Source organism: Lissotriton helveticus, chromosome 7 (assembly GCF_964261635.1).
Source record: "Lissotriton helveticus chromosome 7, aLisHel1.1, whole genome shotgun sequence".
Taxonomy (NCBI): Eukaryota; Metazoa; Chordata; class Amphibia; order Caudata; family Salamandridae; genus Lissotriton; species Lissotriton helveticus.
The window spans coordinates 1,336,135,579-1,336,146,708 of record NC_136068.1 but is presented as its reverse complement, the minus strand read 5'-3'; the positions used below and the strand labels follow the sequence as shown (position 1 = coordinate 1,336,146,708).

At 48.6% G+C, this 11,130-nt stretch overlaps 1 protein-coding gene across 1 annotated transcript; it reads right to left on the bottom strand.

The window, feature by feature from the left end:
* Positions 1-222: 222 nt before the first annotated feature.
* On the bottom strand, positions 223-3,755 carry LOC144767398 (urotensin-2 receptor-like). Its single transcript, XM_078650846.1, has 2 exons — positions 3,645-3,755; positions 223-2,742 (listed from the first exon to the last, which is right to left on the bottom strand). The coding sequence occupies exon 2, from the start codon at positions 2,567-2,569 to the stop codon at positions 1,484-1,486; it is 1,086 nt and encodes a 361-aa protein (XP_078506972.1). The 5' UTR covers positions 2,570-2,742; positions 3,645-3,755; the 3' UTR covers positions 223-1,483.
* Between the last annotated feature and the right edge of the window lie 7,375 nt (positions 3,756-11,130).

The window sequence follows — 11,130 nt, the reverse complement described above, 5'->3', positions numbered from 1 at the left end:
ATTGATGACACTTTAGCACCTCCGAATGCGCCGCACGTGCATTAGCAGTGTGAGAGTACAGTATGGCTTTGCAATGTCAATTAACCCCTTCCAACACACTCTCACTGATAATTTAGGTTGCACCCTACAATACACATAACAGAGGAAGCTCATAAAAGGCATACCGCCCCTTCCCCCTCCACCAGAGGGCGGTTTAAATGTATGACAGACTAAGCACAAAAATATATGTGTATATGTATATTTACAAAGCACAGCTAAAGTGACTTCAGTTCGAACGGCTGATTGGCCAGCTCGAGATACAATGCACTTGCATGGGGCAGGCAGTCTACAGGATGTTTGAAGAGACATATACACAAAGGAAACAAGACGTTAGAAGAACCCACGTGCGGGTGTAAAAGTGCGTGATGTGGCAGAGTAGATACCTGGGTGCAATGTTAATGTTTGCTGACCCTTCACAGTAAAAGGCTGGATGACAGAGTCCCTTCATTCCACGAGACTGGGCTCCACGGCGTGATCGTCAGTCCCTGGGGACATTGTCTAATCTTTATCACAAATTCATTACCTTCCGGTGAACTTCTCCTTTGTTTAATTTCACGTTCTATATATAACCCAGTAGGTACGTCATGTATTTACCTTGCCTATATTACCGGGCTTTCTAAGGCAACTAAAACTTTGCCGATCTTCTCGTTCTGCTTCCGTGTCCACACAGCACCGTGAGGTTTTGAGCTTCCGCGCTGTATACTTTCTGCTTCCTTCTGCCCAGGGGACTGGCGTCATGCTTACTTTCGAATCTTGTCTCTCTAGAGAGCTGCCCTACCAAGTTCTTAAGATACCAAGTTTTATGTAAGAGTAGCAAACTATGGCGAATTCTTTTTTTCGTGAAGTAGGGCTGATCCATACATTCTGCAGAACAAGCACCACAAGGCAAAGACTGGATTAGCTACTTATGCATGGAATAGGGAAATGGAAGCGCCTCGGTCATGTTTTTGCCTTTAGGTGCATCTCCTAGTGGACTTGCCACTGTGTGGAACCATAGAATGGAGCGGTTATGTTTGTTATGTGTAATCAGGAGTTGTTTTTTTCTGTGTCCAGTTTCCTTATAAAACGATCATGTTCAATGCCTTCCAGTCCGGTCTCGGTATAGAGCTGTTACCTTTTAGTCCCGTCTCCCCGTACAACGTTCCTGTGGTTAACCTTCCGGGCTCCCTATGGAACCGTCCTGCTTATGAAAATGTCGCGCAATTTACTTTGAGGCGTGGAAGTGTCTTCTTCATTTACCATTATTTTCTTTGTACCTTCCCCTTTCAGGGGCACTGCCCCCTATTTTTCTTAGGTTTGACTTCCTGGTAGAATGCCACTTCTTCACTCCGCACTGCCTCCTTGTGGAGCTGTTCCTTAAATCCACCAGGCCACGTCTCTCCAAAGTATAGTCCCTTCTTTACCTCCATGCCCTGACTTCCCTTGTGAGCGTTCCTCTTTACTCTCAGGTCCCGTTGGTCAGACCCGGCACATGCCCGAGCACGAAGGTCTCGGTGTACTGCTGGCTGCTGGTGGACATGGACCTGCCGGAGATGCGCTGGAACCGGTTCCTGAAGTACCCGCTGTTGCTCCAGGAGCGCTGCCGGTTCCGCAGGTACTCTTTGTAGTTCTTGGTCAGCAGCGTGTACAGGAAGGGGTTGATGCAGCTGTTGCTGTACGTCAGGCAGGTGGTGAGGTAGTTGATGTTCCTGGCCGCCGTGGCAGAGACAGGCAGCGACTCCTGGTACTGGGAGAGCAGCTGCCAGACCCAGAAGGGAAGGAAGCAGGCCCAGAAGACCAGGACAATGGTGAAGATGAGGTAGAGCACCTTCTGGTTGGGCAGCCGCTTGGTCTGCTTGAAGGATGCTGTCTGGGAGATCCAGTATGTCCTGGCCAGCCTGATGTACAGGTAGCCGATGATGACGCCGGGGCCCACGATGCTGGTGCAGAAGAGCACGGTCAGGTAGATCTTGTAGGACATCCTGCTCCAGGTGGGCAGGCAGATGCTCTTGTTGTCGCGCTTCACCAGCTGGATCATGATCAGCATGGGCAGCGTGATGAGAAGGGACAGCAGCCAGATGCCCGCCGCGATGGCCTTCCGGTAGCTCTTGGAGCGCTTCACTGTGTCCAGGGGTTTCAGCACGGCAAAGTAGCGCTCGGTGCTCATGACCGTCAGGGTGAAGATGCTGGCGTGCATGGTGAGGAAGTCCAGGCTGAAGAGGACCCGGCAGCCCAGGTCCCCAAAGTACCACTCCTGGATGAAGTAGGTGCCCACAATGAAGGGGATGGTGAGCAGGTACAGCAGGTCGGCCAGCGCCAGGCTGATGATGTAGATGTACATAGAGGCCGCTGAGCGCATGGAGTGGCACATCACCACCAGGGTGTAGACGTTGCCCACCACCCCGATGGCGCACATGACCGACAAGAGCACCCCAATGGTGCAGGTGGCCGCCAGGTCCTCCGCAGACTCCGGAGGTGCCTCCCAGGTGAAATTAGTGCAGCAGTTGGCGCTGAGCCTGGACGAGTGCTCTTCGAGGGTAGCAGTTGGCATCTCCGAGGTGGCCGAGTGCCTGCCCTGTGGCTGCTCATGGAAGGACACGTTCTTTCAATCATGCATCAATGCGCAGCAGGAATTCCTCTTGTTTCCTTGACAGAAGCATCTCTGCAGAGGTCCTTCTTGACAGAAGAGCGGCAAGTCCCCGCGGAGCACCTTCCCAGACTGTCCTGGTAAAAGTCACAGAGAAAAATAAAGAGATTAAAGCAAATAAATACTTAGCAGTGACGGGTCGCATCCATAAATCACATGCCCTGGGGCTTTGACAAAGCAGACAACGGGGAGGGCAACTTATCGCCGCAGGCTTCAGCTGCAGAAGACAAGCATCATAACAGTGCTGGAAAATCCCTTCAAATGCTCAAGCAGACGAAATCTGGAAGTTTAACGCACTAACCTTCCAGTGCCCGCCTCATGATGCAAGCCTTGTAAAACTGACTGTAATAAACAACTGAAGCGGGGGCACACAATGGAGCCACGCGCTCCAGCAAACAGTAACATTTGCTTAACCACCAGAGAGACCCGGCTGTGGTTGTGAGAGCACCTGCTGTCGTGTGCCCCTTGAACAATGGAAAAATCCACTTACCACATGCCTTAAAACACAGTTTCAATCAGAGCTAAATAAAATAATCGCCTCCTCCGCTTCTAATACTAAGCGCGCAGATTCACATGAGTGGAGTTTAGTGGTTGCATAATATTATTATGTATCCCATCGGCAGCACTGACAAGTAATCAGTTTTCTTTACCGCCTTTTAGCAATCTGATTAATTATTAGCGAATTTTAACTTGCTCTTCTACACATGAAGGGTGAAAGGCTGTGTCAGCCCACCTGCGTTTGCACTTGTGTCCTTCATGTAATACGTAGCTGCATACGTATGTATGTATATGCAGCTCCAGTAACATAGGCGCTCTGCGGAGCTATGGCGTCAACTACAACAATCACAGGCAGTAATTTATCTAGAGCATGCCACGCCGAAACAAGTGCCACAAAACACCCGCCTCCGACCCCCTCCCCCCTTAAACAGCGGTTGCCATAGCGTTAACAGGGCTGGGGCTGTGCAGACTGCGCGCTTACCTGGATTATCCGCCGCTGCTCAGACCAGCAGCTGAAGTTTAGTTCGGGGAGGGAGGAGATCACTGAATGGGGAACAGCTCATGTGCAGAACTTTTTATGCCCGGCTGCCAAGCCTCCTTCCAGGAATGTGACGGAGCCAGCCGGACCCACAGAGTCCTTCCGAAAATGGAGCTGCATGATGGAGTTTGTTGTTTAAGACCCGGGTTCCACTCCCATTCCGCCCCCTGTGCTCCTGCCGCGGCTATTTATGAGCTGCGGTGACGTTGAGCTGGTAGCAGATATTCAGGCGCTGCTGCAGCTCCAAGAACGCGCGCTCGGCACATACGCAGCAGCACCAGACCTCCTGTCACTGCGCAGAGCAGCCAAGTGCACAGTCAGATGTAAACGCAGCTCTTCACGCAGGCTGTCAGAATCTCAGGGCAGGCACGCGGGTGCACAGCCATCCCTCCACCAGGGCTGCTCGTTGACAGACAGGCAGCATCTCAGCTCAATCCTGCGCTTTTGCAAACAGCCACGCCAGCGCCTTCAAACGAACCCATACTCTCAAGACCAGCAGTGACAAATGCAATCAAATTCTAAACTCAGCTCCTCTTGATGAGCGCAACCCTCATCGCAATGTAAACCAGCTAGATCCGCCTATGAATGCAAATTCTAAAACCAGCTTCTACAAATGGTGACGTCAGACCCACCTTTAACGAATGCACGAAGATTCTGAAGCAACCTACTAGAAATGCAGACCCTCAGCCCACTCTCTGCAAAATATGCCATATTCCAAAACTAGCTTTTACAAATGTAAGGCCAAAGCCAGTTTCTACAAATGCCGATTATAAAACCAACTTCCACATATGCAGCCACTAGAACTAGCTTCTGTAAATGCAGATCCTAACGCTACCTTGTATACAGATCCTAATACCACCTTTGACAAACGCATACACATTCTAAAACCATTTTCTATTAATACAGATCCTAGCACCGCTATCTGCAAAAGAAGCCATATTCTAAAACCAGCTTCTTCAAATACAGAGGCCAAAGTCAATTTCTACAAATGCAGATTATAAAACCAGCTTCTGCACATGCAGATGCGAATACCACCTTATGCAGATCCTAATACCACATTTGACAAATGCACACTTATTCTGAAATCAGCTTCTATAATTACAGATCCTAACACCACAACACCACCTTCTGCAAATGAAGCCAGATTCTAAACCCAGCTCCTGCAAATGCCGATCCCAAAGTCAGCTTCTACTAAGGCAGTGCCAAAACCCAACAGCTACAAATGCAGCCAGATTGTAAAGCTAACTTCTACAAACACAGGCAGGTCTAAAATCAGCTTCCACAAGTGTAGTAGGTCTCCACACTAGTTCATGAAATGCTACTCCAATGGACAGCCAGTTTCTTTCGGTAAAGCCAGATTAAAACAACAGCTCTTTCAATTAAAACCAGTCTAAGAAACCTTCCTCGCAAGGCGAGTTGGGGAAAAGGCTATGTATTTGTGCCATAGGAAAGCACAAGTAACAACAAGTGCCATAGGAAAGCACAAGTAACAACACAGATAGCCATTTCCTCCTGAGGCACAGCCGGGAGTTGTTTTGCATTGTAAAGCCTTAACAACTTTTAAAACTTGAAAAATTGTGTATTTTATTTTCACTCACCCCTTTCCTTGTCACACAAGTGGTGTGTGCAGGCACTTGTCCTTTTAGGAAAACGAGCACTGTAAAGGGCGATATCGCCTAAAGTGCATTCCGCCATTCTACTCGCCTTCAGCAGGACACGCCCACTCCGAGGCCACGCCCTCTTTTCGAACTGCATTACTCGAAAGACACTCCTGAGGCAAAGTAGCCGGGAGCACTTTGAATTTTAAATTTGTGTTGATACTGTGTTTTTACTCTGTTCCTCACTTTAAAGCCTATTTTGCACAAACTTCTTGGTTTCTTCCTGGTCGGCGCAGGGAAGCAGATTGCTTGCTTTCCCCGCCCTGACCCGAGTCTCGCCGCCATTCCCTGCGTGAGGGACACGCCCTCATCGGGTGGCCACGCCCCCCCCTCCCACTCCTCACCTTCCTATAAAACATGAGCACCAGCCGGAAGCGCAGCGGACGGGCGCAGCGGGCGCGCCGTCAGCGCGCCGAAGGCGCGCCAAAGGCAAGCCCGTCTGGGCCCGTCCGGGCCCAGACGGCCGTAGGCCTAGCCACTATGCCCGATCTGCTAAAGCGCATCTCATACCCCAGAGACTCACTGCTTGCCTTGAACCCGGGAAAACATCCCCAGTGCAAATACATCCACATGGAGGACACCCCCTATGTAGGATGTAGCATCTGCAATAAATCTGAGGAAGCGGAACGCCACCAAGGACTACGGCTTGGCCTTCTGAATTGCAGATCCTTAGTAAAGCATGCCCACGAAATTAACATCCTCGTCCAAGATTCGCTGCTAGATCTTTTGTTTCTTACGGAAACCTGGCTGACCCCGCACAGTGACTTTGATGTTGCCACTGCCATCCCCCCCGGTTTCCAAATATGCTTTCTAAATAGGCCAATCGGTAGAGGCGGTGGCCTAGCTATAATCTACAAAGATCACCTCAAATGTAGAATCGAGACCGGAACTGCTAAAAACTGCGAGAACTGCCACTTCTCAATTCAGATCACGCCATCCACTTCCCTTTCGGGACTGCTTGTGTATCGTCCTCCAGGCCCTCTAGGCGAATTCACTAGTACACTGATGGACCACATCCTACTGAAGACTATCTCGGTCTCTAACTTTCTCCTCTTAGGGGATTTTAATATGCACTTTCTGGATCCTATGGACAATACCGCAGCAAACTTGCTCGCGGATCTTACCACAGCTGACCTCCTTCTGCAAAACCCCAAAGCAACCCATGAGAAAGGTCAACTCCTAGACCCTATCTTTTCCAACATTGGGAACCTGTGTGCCCAGGACCCCACCCCCCTGCCTTGGACAGACCATATGCTGATTCCTATGCACTGGTCACTCGACACGACACCAGCGCCCAAACAAAAAACAAGGGGACAAGCCAGACGTTGGCACAAGTTAGCACCAGAAGAATGGGAGGCCAAACTTCGCGATACCATCACCCCCTTGTCCATGGACCCAAACAGCGCAGATAGAGAATTCATGAATTGGCTACTCCGACCCCTAGATAGCTCCATTCCGCTGACCAGTACGCTAAAACACGTGAAAAGAACCGGCCACTCCCCTTGGTACACACCTGCCCTTACAGCCCTTAAAAAACAATGTAAAAAGACAGAACGCTCGTGGAGGAAAAACAAGTCAACAGAAGAGAAAAGCGCCTACTACCGCTCCATGAAAGCCTACAAACTAGCTTTGCATGACACCAAAAGGACTTATTATGAGGAAAAGATAAAAACTTCCGCCTGCTCATCCAAGGAGACTTTCTCCATTCTCAAAGAACTCCTCCACGTCCCGGAACCCCCACAGAAACCCATGGACCCCAATGAAGCCGAGGAAAAATGCGTCAAGCTGGCCACCTTCTTTGACGACAAAATAAAAAAAATTCTCATTTCCCTCCCACCTCCCAACTCTGACTCCTTGGTGAGAGCCAAAGAGCAGACACCCCCCGACGACAAACCCTCCCTGGAGGCACTTGGCCCAGTCTCAGAAGAAGAAGTGAGAGTCATACTTACCTCAACTAAGAGCGGTGCCCCTAGCGACCCAGTTCCCATACGTTTCGCTAAAAACATCACGCATACTATAGTGCCCCAATTGACAGCCCTGATCAATATCTCACTGGAACAGGGAGAGGTTCCATCTAACTGGAAGGAAGCTGTCGTCAAAGCGCTGCTCAAAAAACCGTCGCTTGACCCCACAGACCTCTCCAACTACAGACCTATCTCACTTCTACCTTGGATAGGTAAAGTCGCCGAAAAGTTGGTAAATAAAAAGCTGTCACACTACCTCGAGTCAAACCATCTTCTCAACGACTCGCAGACAGGCTTTAGACCAGGTCAGGGCACGGACACCGCCCTCCTCGTGGCAGTAGAAAGAACCAGGGAAATCATCGATACAGGAGGATCAGTGGCAGTGGTCCTCCTAGACCTCAGTGCGGCCTTTGACACGGTCAGTCACCAGGTCCTAATCCACCGTCTTGGGACTGTTGGGGTTAAAGGCAGAGCTCAGAGGTGGCTTGCGTCCTTTCTCTCCCGCCGCTCCTACCAAGTTTGGGAAGGCGAAAGCCGCTCCCCCTCCATCCCCCTCCAGTGTGGCGTGCCTCAGGGCTCCTCCCTGAGCCCCACGTTGTTTAACGTTTACATGGCCCCACTGGAGGGACTCGTCTCACCCTTTGGAGTCACTATCGTCAGCTACGCCGACGATACACAACTGGTGGTGACACTCTCCCACCCCAAGCTTGAGCCCTCCAATCTCCACGACTGCCTTACCAACGTATATCAGTGGATGAGTGACTCTGCTTTGAAGCTAAATGGCTCCAAAACAGAGATTCTGCTCCTTGGACAAAAAACCGCGAACCTCCCCTCTCACATCTGGCCCGCCTGCATGGGCGAACCCCCCACTCCCAAGAAGGAGGTCAAAAGTCTTGGAGTGTGGCTGGAGACTGACCTCACCTTCAGGACCCAGGCTAGAAAGACGGCCGGCACCTGCTACGGTTTACTTAAATCTTGCAGGAAGGTAATTCCACTTCTACCTTTTCAGTCGCGTCTCATGCTGATCCAGGGCTTAATTCTATCGAGGCTGGATTACAGCAATGCTATCTACCTGGGCGCCCCAGAATCCACCCTTCAAACTCTTCAGAAGGTTCAAAATGCCGCCGCCCGACTCCTCACAAACACCCCGGCCAGATCATCTGCCAAGCCTGCGCTCAGGAAGCTGCACTGGCTCCCGATTAGGGAAAGGGTCATTTTTAAGGCCCTCTGCCTTGCTCACAAGACTCTTCATAACACTGGCCCTCCTATACTAAACAACTGGATCACCCCCTATAGACCCACCAGAGCGCTCCGCTCGGAGCACGGAAACCTTATCACGATCCCTAAAGTGAAAAAGGTCCGCACAGGTGGCCGCCGCTTCTCAGTTAACACTGGAAAGAAGTGGAATGCACTCCCCCTGAGCCTTAGGACAGAACCTAACCTCCTTCGGTTCAGAAAAGCACTCAAAACTCTTCTCTTCCCCTAAAACTGTCACTTTCCCGGACTACACCCCCTCGTGAGTAATATGGTTTCAGCGCTGGGATACCCACTGGGTGACCACGCGCTCTACAAATCCCCTAAATAAATAAATAAATAAACCCGGCAGTGGGACCGTCAAGAGGTGAGCCCAAGACTCCTAAAAAGTCTCCTTGTCTCACCATTCAGATGCACAGGGCTAGCTCAAGTCTGGGGCCAGTGTCATGTTTCGAACATTCAAACAAGCACTGTGGTTAAAATAAATAAAACGAAAACACTAAAATCTAGTCCCAGTTGATTTGCAAGCACCGACAAAGCAAATAGGTTTCCACTAGTTGCCAGTCTATTGGCCTTGCCAGTGGCGCAGTTTTTTAAAGTGTTTTTGTAAAACCTTTTTGCAGTAACATCGAAAAATGAAGCCTGTGAGTGCATATTTGTGTGCAGGTACAGGTGATTAACTTTTAATAATTTGATAATAAACCAACAGGTTGATAATTTTGGAATGGATTGAAGACCCGTTAACATATGCCCTCCGCCTATGTATGGGCATGTGAGGGCATCCATTTTGCAAAAGTTTGAAACCCTTTTGCAAAACATAGCCACCGCAAGGACTATGCCAGGGATGAGAGGAGCTACAAGCTGAAGCCAGGAACCAGTAGTAGTGTTTGCTTAGCTGCCATGCTCTCAGAAACGTTAAAATAAACACAATCGCTATATAAATATATATATTTTAAAACACTCACACTAGCCTACAAGTCAAGGCCCTGAAAGAGGCTGCTGCCTCTGTGGTTGACGACATTGTGCTTGGGCAGAATGCAATCGCTCATGGTCAAAGGAACCAATGACTCAAATGAGCTGACTCACTCACCATGCTGTAGGCTGTGGAGGACAGAAGCATCATATGAAAGACAGTAGAGCAGACCAATGCTTGAAGAGGCTAAATGACAGGCCCTCTTGGTAAGTGTATTTTTAAAGCATTTTTGACCAAAAACAAAAGGCCTTGTCTAACGCTAGACCTATGAAGAAAACATTGCTGCCAAAGTGACAGAAAAATGGAACAAAAGCAATAAAGATTAACTAGAAAATGTTGAGGGCTATTCAAAAAAGTAAAGGTGTAAACCTTCAAATGATTAAAATAAAATATTATGTATACACAGCTTTAAGTGGGCCGGATCCCTCTGGGTCTCAAACCCGGCAGTAACTAACAAGCATTTGCAATGCAATAGGTCTCGCATTTGCGAGATTTTGAACTATTAGCATTGTAAATGACAATGCCTTTTATTTATGTGTTTTGAAATTATGCTGCACAACGACTTGGAGTACAAAGTGCACATAGATACAAGGCTTTGTCATTTACAATACAAATAGGTGAACGTTTCGAAAATGCGAGACCTGTAGCATTACAAATGCTTGTTTAACTTTATCCACCTTGCCCAGGATCAGGGATTCTTTGCAGCGTGTTTAGAATACATTGGGAAAGTAAATAGGTCACCAGGGCGAGACCTATTGTCTTTGCCAATGCTTATTAAGTAATGCGTCTAGTAATATATCCTTTTGTGACGACCTTGTAGCTTGTTTGGTATTTGATGAAGGCCACAATAAATTGTCTGCGTTAAAAAATAGCCATTCCATATCATTTGTGCTTCAAACGCTTGTTGCCTGCACATTCGCCTTTCCTGAGCATACTTCTAGCGCTACATATTTAAAAACATAATCTGATGGCATCATGTACTACGGCGCACATCGTTATCGCATATGCTGGAATTACTTTTACATTTCATTAAAACTCAGGGTTATTCTGCAATTAATGGAAGAGTTGAAAAGGCTGCTCCCAGGAGAGAGTGCCTCTGGAAATGGTTTATGATTTATTTGCAGATGTGCCCAGTAGAAGTGCTCTGGGGGCAGCCGGGCTGAGCAGTGGGCACTGAATTGAGGCTCTCTCCAGACTGGACAGCCTGAGCCATGCCACCTAGGGGCAGGCCTCATCAGCATACCCGATGTTAGTTAGGGGGAGATTGCATTTAGGGAAGGGGTGAACAGTCCAACCATAAAGGATTGGATTTCTGGGGCATATGAATCATTTTCAGAATATTAACCCCTTGCGTGTTGCTGATGGAGCGAGATAGAAAACAAAATTTTGTTTAAACTCGCAAAGTCACATTTCCATAACATGAATAAAATTATTAATGATTTGTGATATGTCGTGCTAATACAACCTAGATTAAACTTTACACGTGGGGGGACTAACATGTGTGCTCATAAACGTGCATATTTGTTGCATCTTTTTGTTCGTGCAAAATAATAAAATAATTTATTGTTTTCGTTTTTGTC

Bases quoted from the DNA above. Each gene is read 5' to 3' on its own strand.
- LOC144767398 (XM_078650846.1), bottom strand. From the start codon at position 2,569: ATGCCAACTGCTACCCTCGAAGAGCACTCGTCCAGGCTCAGCGCCAAC.